The 20731-nt window shown below is 46.5% G+C and overlaps 1 protein-coding gene across 2 annotated transcripts in view; it reads right to left on the bottom strand.

Annotated features, from left to right (window-relative positions):
* LOC118617186 (schwannomin-interacting protein 1) overlaps positions 1–20731 on the bottom strand; it is a 545098-nt gene that overhangs the window by 110247 nt on the left and 414120 nt on the right. For both annotated transcript variants that reach the window (XM_036242900.1, XM_036242901.1), the window contains one exon: positions 16288–16986. In XM_036242900.1, the coding sequence (XP_036098793.1) occupies positions 16288–16986 (699 nt within the window). The remainder of the gene's footprint in view (positions 1–16287; positions 16987–20731) is intronic.

Below are 20731 nucleotides of genomic sequence, written 5' to 3'. Positions count from 1 at the left end.
ACGGGAAACTTAGCTTCACAGAATCCAGACATTAAAAGGTTCAAAAAAGTATATTTTGTTGTCATTATATGACAAAACAGAATCTAGCCTAAGTCAAGGGAATCCACTCATACTTCAGTTCCTTCCTGGAGCCTGAGAGACTTAACATTAACTCACTACTGAATTCAAATATCTTCTTCCCACTCAATTCCCTAAAAGGTGCCATTCCCACAGTGCCCCCAGTTCTCTGGGTACAAGGAAATGGCATTTCAAGCACTGTGCCTATCATTAAATTCCTTGCAGTATAAAAAATATTTTACATTTACGACAGGAAAATTACAAGGTTATTTTATTGTGTAAAAGATGGCTTTTAGGAACAGCCGTCAGTTTCATAAGTGAGGTATAGACTCGTGGGCCTGGGGTGTGTTGCCAGGAAAGACAGACAGTGATTCGGGTCAGGCTCTTTCTGGCTCAATTTGCACACGCGTTTCCACACTTCCTGCTGCCCATGGCCGCCCCCCTGCCCCAGAGCCCTCTGCCAGGGCAGCTCTTGCCAACCCACCTTGAACCTGGCTGCCTCCTCTGCAGGTCTCCACTCAGCTCTCCTCCCCCGCTGCCTCCGCAGGAGGCAGGCTCTGAGCCTCACAGACCTCTCCTTCACAGCCTTACTCTGGATATTGGACTCCTGAGACCGTTGTTTAATGTCCATCTCCATAAGCAAAATAAACAGGCTGCTTGGGCAGGGAGCACAGCTATCTCATCTAGCACCGCAGAGCTACTTAGTCAATGACCGCATAGTCAATGACCAGGTAAGTACACGGATGGGGAAAAGTCACAGGAGGTAGTGGTCCAGCTGCAGCGGGAGCTCCCTCTGCTTTATCTGCCCCACCCAATCTTGCCCCTCTCCTGGTCCTCCACGTGACAGTCTCTTTTACTAGACATACTGCCCCAGATGAAGCCACTGCTGAATGTGGCCCCTCTGGGAGAAAGCTGTCCAACTGCGTTGCCCACCGGAGAGCAAGGGCTCCTGAGTGAGCCATGCCTCCTCCGGCCAGGCTGCCTTGAACTGCAGGAACCCACAGTCCCATCCGATACAGCTGGCCCTGAACAACGTGAAGATTAGGAGCACCGATCCTCACGCAGTCGAAGATCCGTCTACAACTTCTGTCTCCCTAAAAACTTAACTACTAATATCCCACTGTTGACTGGAAGCCTGACTGCTAACAGAAACAGTCGAGTAACACATGCTTTGTATGTTATATGTATATATACTGTATTCTTACAATAAGGTAAAAAAATGTTATTAAGAAAATAATAAAGAGAAAATATATTTCTGTATTGTACTGTATTAATACTGTAAGTTTATGCCACCTGTTTGCAAGATGAAAAAAATCTGCATGAGTCCAAACCCGTGTTGTTCAAGTGTCAACTGTATAAAACAGTTTACGAGAAGCAGCTGGCTCAGAAATGGGTGTCGAGAGAGCCGGAACACACAGTTTTATCTCTCTGAGCCTCCGCCCAACCAGAGGGTCATTATGACCCCTTCAAGCACAGTGAGTTGGCTTGTTTTTTCTTCTTTTTTCCTTTTTTTTTTTTGCAGGTTCTCAATAAATGTTTGTGGAATAAATGAATAAATGCATATAGAAATAATAAATATGTACTTCGGTTACAACCAATGGAAATGAACATCACTAATAAAAGTCAGCACCACATTTCATGTTTTTAATTCAAATAAAATATTTTGTAAGGTGAGTTTCTGACTGAGCCCGAACAGACTGGATGGGTCTGACTACTAGAGGTAAGCACAGAGGCAGTGGCGGGACCTTCAAAGCAAAGGGAAGACACATAAAGCCGTTTAGTTATGTCCAAGTGAATTTCCAATTAATTTAAAAGATTCCTGTTTACCAAAAATTCTCCAATAGAAGTGCATAGGATATAAGCAGATTTTATATATCAAGATATTACAGATATTCAGATATGGCCACAGCTATCAGCAAAGATAAGCTGTTATGGTGTGATGAGTCAGAGGCTAAATTCCAAATATCTGGTGTAGTAGTTTCTAACTGAAAGTGGAAAGGACTAACTGTGATCGCACCCCAAGCTCCAGTTTCCTTGTCTGTAAAATGAGAGTAAGAACATTCACCTCACCTCATCATGAGCATCAAGCCCAATCAATGACCCGCAGCCAGCTCAGCGCTTGCCCATAGCAAGTTCTCAGTAAGTAATAGCTACTGTTATTGTCATGGAAACAGATCCCGTGCCTGTCTCTCCAGTTCTCACAGCATCATGGCCCTTCAGCAGCACCTGCGACAGGTATGCTCGTGTGACTTCCGTCAGCTCCTCCACCCGAGGGCGGGAGGCTCTGCCACCCAAGAAGCTCCACCTGAGCCCTGCACACCTCTGCCCTTCATGCCCAACACAGCAGGCATTCGATACGCATTCACTGACCGAATAAAGCTATGAGGAAAAATAATGGATGAAGGAAATTCTTGGCAGACATCACTTTGTGGACTTGTGTGATTTGCTGAAAAGCTTCACATGAACAAGTTAAAAATACAGCTCTTACTCCAAAGTGAATTCAGAAAGTTTACACTTCGGAAACTCAGAGATGCATTATACTTATACTACACAGTAATACAGTTTCTATAGAATAAGGAATAATTGGAAGACAATCTATAATTCTCATTAATAACACAAGATTCATACCATAATACTAGTTGTATGTATCCCTATAATCATAAGGAGATGAGTACTACTATTCTGAGCCTAGGTCTATCTGATTCCAGAAATTGCTGATAACCATCACTTCTTTAGGCAAAGTCTCGGCTGAAATATGAGGACACGTCTGGATTGTTGTCAGAGGGCACTGGGGTAACCCTGTGCCTGTGTCTAAAAGCTGAGGTTTCAGCTCAGTGTTTGAATCTGGGATTGGTCCAGTTAGCTTTTATCGTTTCCAAGGTCACTGATGCCACCCTTAGTCCAGCCCAGGCACCCCGTAAGCAGAACGAGGGTGTGTAGACAAGATGCCCTGGGCAGATGGGTCATGAGGTCTCTGTGCAGGATGTCAGCGTGCTATGTTCCACCTGTGACACTGAGAGTCTCGTTCATTGCGTGTGCTCATGTCCTCCCCCGCAGAACGAAAGGGATTGGACAGATGAGCTCTAAGGTCCATTCCACCTTTGATAGTCAATGATTCTGTGAAAGAAGCAAAAAACCTTACAAACTTCTATTTAGTGATACTGGGTCTACACCTGTCACGTTTGAACTTGAGTCATAAGTTGAGAGAGTGCCTGCTGTTAAGAGTTAGGGTTCCTGATTCGAAAGCAATAAAACCAACGCCGGTTTAAACTCACAGAACCAACAGGAGATGGACATGGAGCAGCAACTGGAAACAAGGGGAAACCCAGAGAGGTCATGAAAGGCCTCGGACAGCTCCTGAGGGCCTTGCAGACAGCGCTCTGGACCCCAAGTCCTGGGGGGCAACTCTTCCAGCTGTGGCAGAGACAGTGGGGGGAGAACCTGGGGCTGAGGTTCCCAGAATATGAATCAGCCACTAATAATTACCCTCCCACCAAAATCACACACAGCAGGGAAGGGGTAATGCCCTAAAAGGAACCCAGCAATTATCAGGAAGGGTAACCCACGCAGGGTGCAAAACCCACAAATGCCCACCATCCACAGAAGGAAGAACCAAAGACTCCAGAGGTCAGTGATGCCCACGTGTCCCGACCTTGAGTACAGCCTGCAAGGAGCATTGAGAGACTACATGGACTGAAGCAGCTATCTAAAACATGTTGGTCTAGAGAGTGTGGTTTTCAGTACAATTCCATGGGTTTTGCTGAAAGAAGCATTTAGATATAGTATCATAATCCACAATGCATTGAACATGTAATTAGTGAAGGAATTCTGGGAAAATTTAACAAGCCCAAAGAGGAAATCATTGATCCTGTTGCCAAACCAGACCACACAGAGGCAGAGAGTAAGTGACTGGGAAACCCTCTCTATGAGAATCGACTGAGCCACAGGGATGTCCTTCTATTGCTGACAAAATGATGCCCGGTGTCCATGAGCAGTGTAGTTTTTCAAATTTGGATCACTCAGTCAACAAATACTGAACATTGCCGTGCGACAGTTTCCTTTTCCTCCCAAACCTCCTTCCTCGGAGCTTCTAATCTGTGAAATCTCCCAGGTGTGTTCCGCATGATTTGGTACTCTTTCTTTTTTTTTTTTTAATCCTCACCCAAGGATATGTTTATTGATTTTAGAGAGAGAGGAAGGGAGAGAGAGAGAAACATTGGTGTGAGAGGCTATTGGTTGCCTCCTGCACACACTCCAGCCTGGAATCGAACCCTCCACCTTTTGGTGTATGGGGTGACACTGCAACCAACTGAGTCACCTTGACATCTGCAGTGGCATTTGTCCCTCAGGTCACTGACAGCTCTCTGAAGTCCTCGGGAACTTCTGTGGCAACTTGCCTACCATACACAGCCTTTGCAATCCCGCCAGAACCCTGCCTTGAAAGAAGTAAACTCCTAAGCAGAAAGCGGCTCCCTAGTTAAAAAGCAAACAAACAACATTGCAAAGGATGGTGACAACATTGCAAAGGATGGTGACAACATTGCAAAGGATGGTGACAACTTGCGGCCGCGCACGAAAGCAGACAGTGGGCAGCATGCAGCTCCTTTCTCCAGCGGGGCTCAGAGCACGGCCCCTCCCCCCCCGCTTTCCGTTAGAGGAGTTGCGCCCTCTACAGGCCGGGTGCCCCCCTCTGCCTGCCTCTCCTGCCCCCTCACACTTTCCCCACGGAGGCCCCGCACTTTCCACACAGGAGGGACAGAGGGACGGCAATCTGACTGGAAGAGGGGCTAGGAGACTCGTTTTCAAAATGCATTTGCAGAGCAAACTCACGAGCGGAAATTTTGCTTACGCTTTATGTTCACTTGGAAGATTCTGCAGAGGTGTGATGCAGAATATGGAGAAACTCTCTCCTCTCTCTTCAAGCCACAGTCTACGAAGATACATTACTTATTACCTATAGTTTTAATTTTAAAAACTAATATAAATCCAAATAAAGCACGTAGTTTAGGTAATACTAGTGTGCCAATATTCATTTCTTAGTTTTGATAAACGTACCACACACAGTTAGACGAGATGTTAACATTAGGGGAAGCTGATGAAGGATATTTGGAAACTCTGTGATGTCTTTGTAACTCTTTCAGTAAATCTAAAGTTATTCTAAAACAAAGGTTTTTGGGTTTTTTTTAAGTGAACAATGTTTCCTATTTTTTAAAGGAGAGTGAAAAAACACCCCAAACTTGTCTTGCTTGTTTGAAATCTATGCTGACTTTGTACTTAGAGCCAGTAATTCTCAAGAGGAAAAAATATATAACTTTCCAACCTCTATATGTTCAACAGGCCCCACTCAATATTAATGTAGTAACAGCAGCAATTAAATAAAATCTCATTATGATTCAGCAATATTGAAGTTTCATTAGGTGCCATATAACAACAAGAAATTTTTATCAAAAGTCACCCCTCTACCACCCCTTGGGATTAAAATATTCCCGGGTGAGTTTCCAGCATATAAAAGAACTGAGGCCACATATCATGCAATGTGTGTGTTTGTGTGTGTGTGTTTATGGTTAAAATAACCTGTTCTTAAAGAGACCTTCCCTTTTCATTATTCATAAATAGTGAAAATTAAATCATGATACATTTCCTTGAATCCAAATAACAAATCAATTCTTGAACTGCTTTGAAGTTGAAAGAGACAAGTAAATTCTAAGAAATGTGATGTAAATAAGAATTAAGTGAAATAGAGTAAGTCGCATAAGGTTGTGCTTACTTTCCCCCTGGATGTTATTGTTTCAAATTATTTTAAGCACTTTTGGGGAAGGGGGAAGCTACTCCAGAGTCAGTAAATACAAACACTCTTTCATAAACTTTCTTGCCTAAGATCTCTCATTTCTAGAATCTCACCAGACCTCTCAGCAAGCCACCCCCAGCTTGCCCCACCTCCATCCCACTTCAATTAAGTCATTTAAAACACCTCTTTGGGTCTCAGTTTTCTCATCTGTAGAATGAGGAGCTCGGGTTGGGTGTGGGATGAGCAACTGGTAGCCCAAACCACAGATCTGTTTGTTAGGCCCCAAATTATGTGTTTATTTCAAAGTTACTTGCCAAAATTTCATATTGAAGATATTTCTCATAAAACCCTTTTATTTCTCATAAAAGCCTGGGCTTCTCCTGACATAGCAGAGGGCTGCGACTGTATGCAGGCATGGCGAGGGGTGAGCCAGTGTGGCAGAACAGCAGCTCTTCATCCCTGGGGCCCGTCCTCCCAGACCAGCGGCTCCCTGGCCCACTGCTCTCATTAGTTACCTACGTGGCCTCTGCAAGCGTCTGGCTTTGCCATCCTTGCCACCCTTCCAGCTCTAATATTCTGGTTCCCGGGCATTGTTTACTAGTGAAAGAGTGTTTTAATTATGCCTCCAGTGCCCTGGGGTCTCACTCCTGTGTTCGTACAAGCACAGTGGTAGGTTTACTTTGCTGAGCATTTCTGTAAGAAACACAAGAACAATGAGTCTAATACTGAAACCACCAGACCACACTAGAGTAGGTATTCAAAAAGTTTTCAAATGACTGCTGCCTAAAGTTGTTCTTCTCCAGTGAGATCTTCCTTTAAGGGCTATCTGGGTCAGATGTGGAGCCACTGTAGGCTGGATAACTGCTCTAACAGGAGATCACTGGTTATATAATCTAAGTATTCAAAAATAAAATCCCAGTGGTCTTCTCTCTTACTCCTTACAGAACCAATTTTAGAGTGGAAATAAAAGGGACAGAGCACTTAAGATGCAACTGGTCATAACAAAATGTCAGATCAGGTCAAAATGGACCAAAATTATGTGAGATTGCATAAAGAAAAAAAACATGATTTTAATAAGTGGCATAATTTTTAGCTACTGGTGCCATGAGGAGAAAAGCAGAAGGCTGAATTGGTTTTGAAACTATTTGAAAACATGTTCTTTTTGTAGGAGTGGAGATTAGCCTTTAAGTTCTTGTCTAAGAAGACACTGTGCCAGGTTCCCACAGGGAACCTTCTTATTTTGGAAATAAATGTAATACTACTCTTTCTTTGGATAGGGAAAAGGGATATGAGCTATTAAGCTGCTGGACCTGACGTTAAAAATGCTCCAGGATTTCGTAAGACAGCAGCTTTTCGGGTTTTGTTTTTATTGTTTAATGCTCTAACCTCAAATCTAAATTTATAAATCTGCTGAAGACCTTAGGATGGATGAGGAAATGACCTCATTCCCTTTCAACTTTTTCAGACAGCAAAGTTCTTTCCCTATATGGCAAACCAAGAAGGGAGCAGAATTCAGTTACATGATCAGTAGCTGCCACAACGTATCTGTTGTTCTGTTCTGGGCATGCCTGCCACCTGCTCGTGAGCAAGGGCCCTGGCCACAGCTCATGCCTGTCCTGATCTTTATCACGGAGCGGTCATGTGGGGGCCTGGCCACGAGAGGTGCCCAGGACTAATGAGTCACTTTCTTATGGACTTTGAATTGGTTCTCTACACACACAGGTAAACTTACATAGGGGTGGAAGGGGAAACAGAGGCAGGCTGAGGACCCCAGACGGAGGTGGGGAGTGCAGGGATCCTAAGGAGGAAGCAATGGATGTGCCCTTCTGAGGGCATATCAACAGGATCAGGTGGGTTGGCGTTCGCCCTGGGAGGTGCTGACTGCCCACCGGAGGCCTGGCTGTGAGGCTGTGGACATGAACTCTGTCCCCTGTCCACCCTCAAGCCCCCAGAAAGCAAGCCCATCCGCCTGCCAGACGGAGCAGCACCTGCAAATGCCAGGCCCACACACTTCCTTGCTGGAGGCTTTTAGTAGCATTGTGTATTAAAAAAAAAAAATCCAACTCCACGAATGACATTTATTTCTGCAAGGAAGAGTTTTGAAGGATCAATCACCTCTATGAGGACATGGGCAATAAAACCCTCTGGAATTGATAGATTTGTAGAAATCAGCTGCCCACTAATGCATTGCTTCTTGTAATCCATAAAACTGGAAGGCATACTGTGCTAATATTCCAAGGAAGAAAGATTCGCACTCACTTTCATGAACCATAAATACTAAGGAGAGACTAAGAAATGGAAGGGGGGAGAAAAAGAACATGATATTGCTGATGATGGCTATACCAAAAAAGATCATTCAACTACAAATAAATGCAAATATAATACATTTGGAGATGTAGGGGTATCAGTAAAATGTACAGCTACAAGTGGCAATTATTAGGGAATCAGATATACAAACCAGACTGAAGAAAACTGATAACTCTTGGCTTCCAGCAAGCTTTGCTTTACCTCGTGTCAAGCAACTGTATGACAACATGTGTTTAAAAAAGAAAATGAGAAAAAATTGAAAATTTTTCTAACAAAAATTAATCAATAAAAAAATAAATAAATAAAAAATTTGAAAACTTTTCTAACAAGTGATAAACATTAGAATCTATTTCTACTTTTGAAGATATTAGATAATGAGATTGGATCTGTCCTCCAAATTAAGTTTTCAAAATACTCATTTTAAGAAAAAGGAACCATCAGCGGAAGAGGGGGAGAGCTCGTCAGAAGTGGAAATGCTGAGTGAGGTGACTTGAGGCCGGGTCAGGCCTGCGCTGAGGAAGCCGTAAAGAAGGTGGGTTTCCATGGGCCTGTTTCCTCCTTTGAAAATGGCGGTGAACGTTTGATGAGATGAACTCTCGGATCCTGTCTATCCTTAAAATCCTATTACTTTTCTACTAAAAATGCTCAATTTCATAACTGACACTTGAGTTTCTACAGAAGTGGCATGCAAAATAATCTCCCAGCCACTGACAGTATAAAGCGTATTCTGTCCTAACAGCGCAAGAAGCATAAAGCAGCTAAAGAAAAGCATTTGCAAAAGCCCTTTTTGTTAAAATACTTAGGACTGAATTTCAAATGTAAGAAAACAAAACCATTCATGTCTTCAGGGGCAAGGTCCAGGAGTAAAAACAAATTTCTATTTTAAAATGTAAAAGTAATGTTACAGAATTTAGATAAGCTTTTAAGAAAGGACCCAGGATGACTATTATTAGCACTAATAAGAAACTTCAAAGTGTAGCAGTTTTGAGTTAATTTTAAAAGTAAAACCAAAGAACTGATATGCATTATGCATAACCAATGGACACAGACCAGTGTGGTGAAGGCAGGGGGAACAGGAGCGGGGAGGAGGGTATCAATGGGGAAAAAGGAGGGACATCTGTAATACTTTCAACAATAAAGATACATTTTTTAAAAAAACAAAAAAACTAAAGGATGTTACTAAATACATTAACCAACCTGATAACAAGTATTCCTCAAATATTCCTCAGGAAGTGTCTGAGCCTGTATTACGTATGTCTTTGATGGAGAAGAGGGTAGATAAGAGACATACCCACAAAAAGGTAACCTGGAATGTAAGACCATGCCACTGAGAGAGCCTGGAACCACAGTCAGAAATGGAGAGGTTTGGTCTGTTTTGCCAGGCATGAGACTTTAGGCAAACCCCTGAACCTTGCTGGGCCTTGGTTTTCTCATCTCTACAATGGGAATAATAACTGCCTTGTCCAATTCCCAGGCGTCATGAGGAACAAATGTGACAGTGAACATGGAAACACTCAAAACCAGAAAGCCTTTTAAAACCTAAGTGTGAGGAAGTGGTACACAGTGGAACCGAAGTTCCGAGAGGTTTTCAGAGCTGGGATGATCGGGTGCAGCTTCCCCAAAGTGGGGCTCTGGGTCAGAAGCAAATGCCAGGCAGTGTGGTGGACAGCAGCAGCGCCTGGACCTGCGACTTAGCAAAGGGCTCGTCCTGGGCCTTCCCGAGAGTGAAAGAGGAACACTGGCAAAGGACCTGGAGTTAAAAATGCAGGCAGAGCCACAGAAGGACGGAGGAAGGTGAACAGTATCGGTGGTGAGATGTTCAAAGGCCCCAGTGAATGTGTGGTGAGAATATCTGCATCCATTTTTCAGATACCCACCCTGAAAACTTTCCATAGGATACCTTTTTGTTTGTTTGCTTGTTTTGTTAATCCTCAGTGGAGGATATTTTTTCATTGATTTTTCAGATAGAGGGGGAGGGAGGGAGGGAGAAAAAGAGAGAGAGAGAAACATCCATGTGAGAGAGACACATCAATTGGTTGCTTCCCACAGAACCCCAACCAGGGCTGGGTATCGAATCTGCAACCCAGGTACGTGCCCTTGACTGGGAATCGAACTCCTTAGGATGTTTTAAAGGACCACTACGTGCAAGCTGATTGGTAGGAAAAGACGAAAGTCTGTTCCACAAAAGGGTGAATCATCTGATGGTAGCTTCAATGCACACACAAGCCCAGAACTGTGCTTTACCTGCAACCTGTTTTTTGAACCCAATCATATTCTTTGAAGTCTCGAGTACGTGTGAATGGATACAGCAGCCTTGCAGCTCAGACAAAAACCCACACAGGTTAGAAAAGCAGGCAAAGATGGCACTAAACATTTCAAGGAGAAAGGAAAGCACAGAAGACATGTAGCCCTGGTGATTTCTGGTTAAGGTTAAAAAAAACAAACAAAATGATTTTACCACGGTCATGTAATGCTCCGTACCGACAGGAGTAAGTGAAGGCTGCATACCACACAGAACGTCCTCACTGCTGGGTCCCAGGCTGCCGAGTCACATCACTTACTAACTTAGAAACTCTACTATATTTTGTAGGAGTAATAAAGGCCTCTTAACTCAGTCTATAAAAATGGGAATTCATGTGATTTAAATATAGTCCAAATAACTGAGGAAACAAATACTTAGCCATTCAAGTTTCTTTAGTAGTGCCATTGACGGGAAAGGAGTAACTGGCTGTAATTCTCACAGAATGATACATTGAAAAGAACCTGTAATTAGCACCAGTCTGGGAAGAAATGTAGGTAATTTGAAGTTTGCTACTAGTTAATAGTACAAACAAATAAAAAGACATTATTTTCAAGTACTTTGGAAATGACTTCATCGGGAGAATTTGCTTTCAATTAACATGTCAATTAAAATTGTTCTTATATTCTCATTAAACGGGGAGAGGGGAGTAAATGCACCTGTCACTGGCACTAACAAATAATAAAACTGGAATTAAAACGTGTCAAGTCTACCACTAGAACTCTTCTCTCATTTAAAAATGAGGCCCTTCCTTTTGGAACAATGGGTGTAATGACTTTGGCTGAATGTAAGACGTGATCCAGGTGCTTTCTCGTTGTTTTAATAGAGAGGGCAGCAGTCACACCAGTCTCCTGAAGAGAGATGTCCTGCAAGGCCCAAGGACACAGCCGGAATGGAGCAACCATGGGAGAGAAAGCCAAGGTTACAGTGACTATATTAAGAATCATGGCGATGGCAACGAAAAATGGTGCAACTTCTTTGGCAAACAGACAACTTCTTAAACAGTTAAATACACACTTACCATATGATCCAGCCACTCCACTCCCAGGTATTTTACCCAAGATAAAATAGGTAAGAAAGGTATGTCTTTACAAAGAGGTGAATGTTCATAGCACTAGAAACAACCCAAATGTCCATCAACAGGGGAATAAGGTATATCCATAAAACGGAACACTACCTAGCAACAGAGAGTAGTGAGCTATAAACATACATAGTACCACAGATGATCTGTAAAATCACTATATGCTGAGTGAAAGAAGCTGAACAAACACTGAGTATGTATTATATGATTCCACTTCCATTCGTTTAGAAAATGCAAGCTGACCTAGAGAGATAGAGTAAGACCAGTGGTTGCCAAGGGTCAGGACTGGGGGAATTACCAAGGGGCACAAGGATACTTCTGGGGGTGAGAGATAGGTTCATGTTTTTGATTTTAGCAATGGTTTCACAGGTGTTCACATATGTCAAAACTCACCAGATTGTACACTTCAAACATGTGCAGTTGATTCTATGTCAATTCTACTTCAGTAAAGCTATTAAAAAAAAAAAAAAAAAAAGAATCAAAAGAAGAGATAAGTGGGAGAAAAAAATGAGAGTGCACTTCCAGGGACAGAAGAGGCTAAACATGGAGGATCACAGACCCTGAAGGAGAGAAAACCGCATGGAAAGATCACAGAGAGAAAGAGGTGAAATTATACCCCATTTAAGAAATGGGGTCCACTGAGGCAGTGGGCACCCCACCGCACTTGGCGATGTGTGGGGAAACCCCTTGAGTTAGCAGAAAGGTGACACTGTGACAAACTGAGGTCCTGGAGAAGCAGGAGAAGAGAGAAGCTCCTGGTTCCCTCAGGACTGTCCAAGCCAGTTGACCAGAGCGGGAGCAGGCAGGGAGGTGAGACTTCAGGATAAACACAAACACGTGGGAGCCCGACTCCCTGAAACTCACCTTCCTGGTTCTAAATCTGACATCCAAAGCACCAATACCCAATATCCTCCTTTACCCCTTAACTGTGTGTGCCCACACCTGGCAGGGCTGTGAGACACACGTGGAGACCAGATGAGCAAGGGCTGGCGACTGGAGGGGGCCCTTCGGGAGGAGCTCTGGTCGTGGGCTTCAGTGTCTCCTCCTCCGAAACTGCATCAGGCATGTGCGCCAGGCACAATGGAGCTACTTGGGAAAAGGCAGTGAAATAAAGTAACCTAGCTGCCCTCAAAGCTCTGACATCAAGGTGTGGGGCTGGGACATCACGAGGGGTTTGGGCCACCCAAGTGCCGCAGGTTTGCCTGGGAGCAGCCGCTCTGAGAAGACAGCAGGAAGTCAGTCACCAGCGTGGTTCCTTCAGGACTCCTCAGGCACCTGGTGCTCTGGCCCCAACCCTCACCCTCCACTGACTGGCACCTGGCTTACAGCCTTCCGAAAAAGGTCAGCCCTGCGTTTCAGATCCCACCTAAACAGTGGGAAGTTGTTTTTTTTTAAATTTGCCTCTCAATCTTTCCTGATTGCCAACACATTTTTGAAACCTCCGTCTTTCCTTTTCAGTACTGCTACAGCCCAGAGGGAAAAGGAGACCTGGACAGGAAGCCAGAAGACCCGCATTCTGTCACAGTTTTGCTCTGCAGAACTCAGTGTTATTCCCTTAAAACAAACCCAAAACAAACCCTGTCTGTGAGAAGAGACTCATCAGTAATGGGACTCTGACTGTTCCCTAGTTTACTTCGATCCCTAATACGAAGGAAGCGGAAGAGGGGACTAGTTGTTAGGAAACCGTTTAAGTTACTTCAATAGATGGGAGCTCTTTCTTTGCCTTTTATTTCAAATTATTTTAAGCATTAAAAAGAGAAAAATACCTAGTCTAGTATCAGCAGAAAAGACAAAACCGATTTCACAGATTTCTTTCTGGGACCTTAGAGAAATCACTAAACAACTCTGGGCTTGTTTTCTCAACTGTAAAACCAGAGATGTGGTTCAGCTCTGTGGTGTGTGGGTCATAAGTCCTTCCTTCATTCGTTCATTCATTCAGTTGCTATTTGAGAGCGCACTGTATCCTAGGTATTGTCGCAGGCACTAGGCTACAGCATTTAAAAGACAGACAACACCCCTGTACTCCAATTAGATTTTAGAGACTGAAAATTAAGGAGAACTAAACAAGAGAATGTCAGGTGGTAATAAGCACTAATAAAACTCACTAGGAGTGCTTGGGTAGGGGGTGGAGTGTGGTCAGGGACAGCAGCTCTGAGGAGGTGAGAGCTGAATGGAGTCTGGAATGATGAGAAGGAACCAGCCATTTGATTCCAAAAGAGAACGGGCAAAAGCCCTGAGGTGGGAATAAGCTTATGTGGTGCTTTTCACAGGTGAAAGAAAACCTATCTCCTCTTTCTCATGTATACCCCCATCCCAGTAGCACATAGTAATTCCATTTACACACAACTTTTTACAGTGTAGCCAAAATATAATTTGATTAGAACAACTCCCTCAAGACCGTCTTTCTGTTCTACATAACTCCTTCATTATTCCTAACTTTCTGTCCTCATGGTTATAAATTTTCCCACTTATTCCAGGCAGAAGTAAACAGGGCTTTTCAAAGTGTTATGAAAATGATCCATAATGAGAAAGAAATCCTACCTTGTGACCCAGTGTATACATAAAAATGAAACAAAAGTTTAAAAAAACCAATCTGACCCTGAGCAATGCACTATATTACATTGCACTGTATTTCACTTTTCTTAAATGCTAAGGTGATTTCAAAGGTATTCTAACACTATTCTAAACTAACATTAGCTAGTGATATTTTTCAAAGACAACCCAGAAGATAGAAAAATGTAATATTAAACGACCTCAAAGGCCACCTCCCCTCCTCATTTCTGTACTCATACCGGCTTTAAATCGATGGAACCCAAATTCCCTGTGACTTGTGGGGGAAATGCCCAGAGGGACATTTTCAGGAGGGTTGAGTACGGGGTGGGGGAGGGAGAGGAACCCCAATACACAAACTGTTTACTAGGTAAAGACATACCTTTGGCTTCAAAAATTGCCCAAGAAGGAAAGATTCAGTCTTCACAAAAACAAGAGAAGCTGTGTGTGTGTGTTTGTGTGTGCGTGTGTGTGTGAGCGCACGCATGCACACGTGCACAGTTGGCAGAGGGGAAGCTGTCAGCAAACCATTAGATTCTACGTTCCCAGAGGAGTCTGTCTGCATTCCTAACTCCCTTCACCACAATTCCAGTTACACGTGGACAGATGTGTAATTGCAGCACTGAGAATCATACCTCAGATTTAGCACATAATACAAGGGATGCTCAATAACATTTTGTTTAATAACTTTTGAATAATGAAGATCACTGTTACCATCAAAACGTAACTTCACGTGTATATCCAGTTATCGTATTTCCCTGGAATATATAAATGTCACACAACAGTAAAGAAAACTTATTTATCTTCAGGTCATTGTTTAAGTCCAGGGAGCTTAATAAGGTATTTTTCTCAAGCACTAAATGGGGAAAGGTTGTTTTCTATTGCAAGGTACAAGAGCTATATTGGCTGTAATAGAAAGATTCCATGTCTGCTAGTGGCCATGGTAAACCTGGGATTAGAACAAGTGTGTTAATTTAATAGGTAGTTTCTCAGGGGACACTAACCAGTGGGCTCTGTCAGCTAAGGGCTCTCTCTGATGAAAACCATGCCAATTTCTCTGTGAAACTCAGTTACCATCTTCACCCTTGAAGTCAGAAGTGCACGCACCCAATTTCCAGTAGCCCCAGGCCCTGGAGCCGAAAATTACACCTGCAAGCAAGCATTTTCCCCACACTGCCACACAGCTGCCACACACAGAAAGCAGCTCATTTAAACTGTGCCCTTCAGCCCCATTTAGGGGCATCACTAATGATTTCAAATTACAACTGTTGCTTTAGCTCAAAACAGTAATAAATAGGCGGTCTACATTCATGATGCTTTATTTTAAGTAATGTATCTCCTCTCCTCTCCTCTTAGGGGCACAAAAGGTGTTGAGACAAGTCTGAACCTGTCAGAGCTTCTTATTATAGATGCAGCCCTCCTTTCCCCACTCCAGCACCCCTCCCTCTCTGGATTTCCTGCTTGGAGGCAGTGACCTCCGGTGAGGAAGTGCAAGAGGTTCCTTATTAAAACAAGGAGAATTCATCAGAGAAGGAATGAGTCAGGCTACCGAGGCTAAAATGCCTCCCTCATCCTAGCAGATCAATTCACCCGGTTCCCTCAAGTCAACAATAGGCCGGGTTTCAGACAGGAAGAAAGTCTTACAGGAGGGCGGCCACCCATTCAAATACAGGAGCATCCGCTTAAAAGGAGATGGAACAAACCCTGCTGCCGACCAGAGCGGTGTGGGCAGGCGAGTGTGTCCGTGTGCACAGGGGCAGCCTGTATATGGGCGAGACATCAGTAGCAACGAAGGGCGACCCACCACGGTTGACAAAGCCACAACTATTACGACTTCAAATATCACCCGCAGGCAGTGGCTGCAGTGCCAAAATCTCCCCGGATTTATTTTCAGACAAGTGACTCACAACCTCGTCTCCCTAAGTAATTCCATTAAAATGAGTCGCCGGTTCGACTAACCCGACTTTCCGCTGCTCTCTGGCTGCCCCTCCCTCCTCTCCGCCCATCCAGCAAACCCAGACAGCTCGCCGACTGAGCAACGGTACCCCAGGGGAGCAGAACGCAGGCGCTCCCGCCCGGCCCCCTGCCTCCGACAAGGATGAATGGGGCCGTAGGCGGGCGGGAGCGCCCTGAGGGCGCGTGCCGGCTGTGCGCGGGCTGTGCACGCTTGTGTGCGCGCGTGGGCACGCACCCCCGCCAACTTACTGAGGTGGAGTTGGTCCTCCCCTGGCCCTGGTTCCGCACCTCCTGCTCCCGGAACTGCAGCCCAGCCAAATGCTTCTCCAGCGCCTCCCAGTCCATTGGGGGCATCGGGGGCTCCTCCGGAACGCACGTCCCGCCGTCAGTGGGCTGGAGGCAGAGGCCCCCTGCCGCCGGGCCCCGGCCGCCGCGCCAGCCTCCCGCCGGCTGGGGCTTCTGGACCGCCCGGCGGGGGCCTCGAGAACCGCTCGGCCAGCCGGCCACCACCACATTGCCATTGTGCCTGAGGTCCTGGGGGTCGTGCGGGTGGAGGTTGCCATTGGGCACGGGGGGCGGCATGGCGGTGGTGGACCCTCTACCCCCGCCGCCGCTGCGGGTCCTGGCGCTCACGTCCCCCGGCTCCCGGGCGGGACAGCGGTCATCCCGGTACCCTCGTTCGTCGCGCTCGTCCTCCTCTTCCTCCTCCTCCCCGTCCTCCTCCGGCGCCCACTCATCAATCACCTTCTTCTGATAAACCGGGAAGGGTTCCTCATAGTCCTCCAGGGCAGACACCAAGTCCAAGCTGCCCCCCGGCGACGACGAGGATTTGCACTCGGAGCAAGGGGTCACTTTGGTGGAGTTGGACTGCGAACTGGCGCGGCTGCTGCTGCTGCTGCTGCTGCTGCCGGCGTCACTGCCTAGATCCATCCCATCCTCTCGGTAATCCTGGGGGGAGGAGGCAGAGAGAGTGAGCCGCGGGTTCGAGCGTCCTCCGGCTGCCCGCCGCCCGCAGCTAACGCCCCGGCCCAGCGCCCAGCGCCCGTCTGGCTGGAGGTGCGCCCCACCAGAGGCCTGGGGGCGGGAGCCGGCACCAGCCTGAGGCATCCCTTATTCTACGCCCCTCTCCTGCCACAACCAGACTTCCTCCGGGTAACTAACCCTCACATCAGCAAAGGGGGTGCCCAGCCACCAGCGCGCACACTTTCCCTAAGAGGGGCTGCGGGGCGCGCATAGACTTTGTTTTAACCATTTTGCGCCAGGCGCGCCGGAGCACCCCGCCCCAAAGATTCGCCGAGAACCACTTTCCCAGAGAATTAGAATTCCCTGGGGGCGGGGACAGAGACGAGGTGGGCGGATACTAAATTCGCACCTCGCTCTGGGCGCGGAGACCACCGCCCACCGCCCCGCCCCGCCCCAGCGGGCGGTGGGGAGCCTGACTCCGCTCGCCAGCTGAGCTTTACTTTCTAAGGAGCCGCCGGCATCTCTGAGGTCTGACTCCCGCCTCCGCGCCTCCCCGCCTCCCCAGCCGGCCCCTCCTCCGCTTGCCGGAAAGCTCGGGGTAGGTGGCAGCTCTGGGCTCCTGCTCAACAGGGCGGCCCCCACCCCCCCCCAAAGGTGTGCGGGGCCCGGGCGCGGAGGCAGTCGCTGCAGGCGCGGCCGCCGCCCTGGGGGAGGAAGGACGCTCCCTTCTGGTGGCGGAGCCGGTCCCTCCAACCGAGCATGCCCAGAGGATGCCGGGCGCGGCGCAGTCCGCTCTCCCGGTTTTCGCGGCAGCAGACTGGGGCGGAAGGCCGGGCGGGGATGGGGTTGGAGAGGCCGGGAAAAGGCCGAAGGAAGGGAGCGCGGAGTGTTGGGGTCTCGGACGCGGCCAATTAGAAGGGGCGGCGCCCTGGAGAGGGTGGTGAATTTTAACCCCCAGACACCCTCGTATATCCTGGGCGCGCCCCAAGCCCTCTCTGCGGGGTTGGTTATCCCGCCTAAGCCTCCCGACGCATCCTAACCCACGCGGAAGTCCCCGAGTGACCCGTGAAGGACCTTCCTCCCCCACATGCACACATACACAAGCCCATGTGGGAGCCTGAGTGACGTGTGCGCGGTGGTCGTGCACTATCATTTCCCTTCCAGCATCCTCGATGCTTCCTCTCCACCACGCAGCTCCTCCAGTCGCCTAGCCATCTCCCCTTCCAAGTTCAGACTGTGGGTGGAACCTGTTGCTTTAGCTCAGTTTCCTTCCCTCCAGGCTGCACGCTGAGGATGATGACCTCAGAGAGGTGTGTGTATGCGGAATGGAGGAGTAAGTGTGAGATGGGACTGATACCTGGCATAGTGGTGGAGACTGGGCAAGCCTCCACAAAGCCCCTTTTGGCCACCTCCAATCAAGGAAGACACGGGGGGGGGGGGGGGCGCGGGTATATCAGGTGAAATGCTCCTGGCACATTTAACCGTTTTTTTGCTTCTTTAAATTTTTTAGGAAACTGAGTCAAAGAACGCATGCTGCGTTTTTCAAATAGATGGAGAGGGCAATTCTTTCACAATGTATACATATATCAAAGCACCATGGTATACACTTTATAAATATCTTACAATTTTGTAGGGGGGCAGTGGGTAAAAAGAGAAACAGCACTTAATTTTACAGTGGATTGAGGAAAACCAGTTTCCCTGAACTTCCAGATTTGGGCCTGTTACTTGTTATTCCCAGTGAATTCCAGCCTGGACCAGGCCACTGCCCGGGCTTGGCACAGCCCAGATGCCAGATGGAGGACCAGGGGAATGCTTAGGATTCTTCAGTAAGGAGTGGCTGCCACCCTGACATTTCTTCTAGGTCCTAATGGGGACTTGGTGCCGAGACCCTTTGTTTAAGTGATTTCAGTGAAGTGAGACTTTTTCCTTTCCTAGGTAGGCCTGAGCCAGGGAAGATAAGCTAATCCGACTTTTCTGGAAACAGCAATCTTATGAATAACAGGAAAAGGGGCCTTCTGTTCTGGAGCTCTTTACAGGACTGATCATAACTTAGAATGTCTTTTATGGTAAGATCTGTAAAGAGCCTGCCTTGTGCTCCAAATATGGTTTGATTTTGAGGTTGCAGAGTCCTGGGACAGCTGACTGCCCCACTCTGGGATGGAGGTGGCCCTGTGAGTGTTCAGAGATGTGGATAGAAAGCACTGTGTGCTGGGAACCGGGCGGCTGCTTTCCAAGCCGCCATGTGACTCGGCAAAGCTTGGGTCAGAAAAAGCTCTCTGCTCTGTGGCAGGTCACAGGTGGACAGATAAGTATTGATCATCTGGGGGCGCTAAGAGAGACATGTCATCTTAGTCCAATTTTCAAACATGAGGACCTCCCTCCTCAACCATTCACCCAGATGCCCTCCTGGGCTTCAGCTCATCCCCCTGCTGCCCAGATGGTCTGTGTTCGGGGAATGCAAAATAAGGCCTTAGGAAAACATTTGGCAAAGTAAATACACTGCCAAAAATGCATGGCATTTCAAAGCCAACTATAAACATATTTAATTATCTGTCCTTTTAAATTACATTTGACCAGATATTCTGAATCAGATGGAAAACTACCAGGTTTCCTTCTTTTCTCTTCATGCAAGGTGCCTGGCTAGCCCAGTTTCCAGCTTTCTATCGCCTGCCAAGTACCATCCCACTTTGGAACAGGAAGCCCTGCCAACTCCTAGGCCAGCAACCGTCTACAGATATGTCCAGCAGGATGGCGAGATAATTTGCAAAGTGACTGAAAGATACTGTCTTCCTGTTTACAGAAAGTCTCCTCAAGTTAGGGGCTTGGAGTTTGCAGATTCAGATTCGTCCCCTGCAGCCTTTGGAAATTAAACATCAGAGACCTGAGCCCTGGCTGGTTTTGCTCAGTGGTTAGAGCGTCGGCCTGTGGTCCAGAGGGACCCGGGTTCGGTTCCCACTAAGGGCATGTACCTTGGTTGCAATTTGTCCCCGGTCCCGGTTGGGGTTGTGCAGGAGGCAGCCACTTGATGTGTCCCTGATGTTTCTCTCTCTCTCTCTCTCTCTCTCTCTCTCTCTCTCTCTCCCCCACCCACTCTACCTGAACAAAAATGGAAAAATGTCCTCGGGAGAGGATAAAATATATATATATATATATTAAAAAAAAAAAATTCAGGTCAAGTGTCACCTCCCCTTGGAAGGCTTCCCTGATTCTCTATACCTGCCCGACTGGGTCAGGTGACCTTCCCAAGTTTCCATGACACTCACTGCACTTGTTGCACATGCTGTATGGAGGTTGCTGTTTAATTGCTTCTCTTTTCTACTACTCAAGAAATTCATTTTATATCAAACCCAGGCCACTCATGCATATAAAAACATATGTAACTGAAAAAGAGTTTTAGGAACTCTTATTTTGTAAAATTCTATCCTTCATTTTAAACAAAATCTAGTCACACCTTATTACATTGATTTCATAACCCTTAAATGCATCAGAGCTTCTAGTGTGAAAAAATACTCTAAATTCCATGAAGAGTTACACCCGAGTATAACTACATGGGACTATTTACCAGCACTGTGAGCAAAGTGTCCCAGCAAAACAATGCTTTCTATCCACATCTCTGAACACCTCCATCCCAGAGTGGGACAGCCAGCTGTCCCAGGACCCTGCAACCTCAAAATCAAACCACATTTGGAGCACAAGGCAGAGCACAAAATACTCTAAATTCTATCTTGTT

Source organism: Molossus molossus, unplaced genomic scaffold, assembly GCF_014108415.1.
Source record: "Molossus molossus isolate mMolMol1 unplaced genomic scaffold, mMolMol1.p scaffold_m16_p_5, whole genome shotgun sequence".
Taxonomy (NCBI): domain Eukaryota; kingdom Metazoa; phylum Chordata; class Mammalia; order Chiroptera; family Molossidae; genus Molossus; species Molossus molossus.
This window is presented reverse-complemented; position numbering and strand designations above follow the sequence as displayed.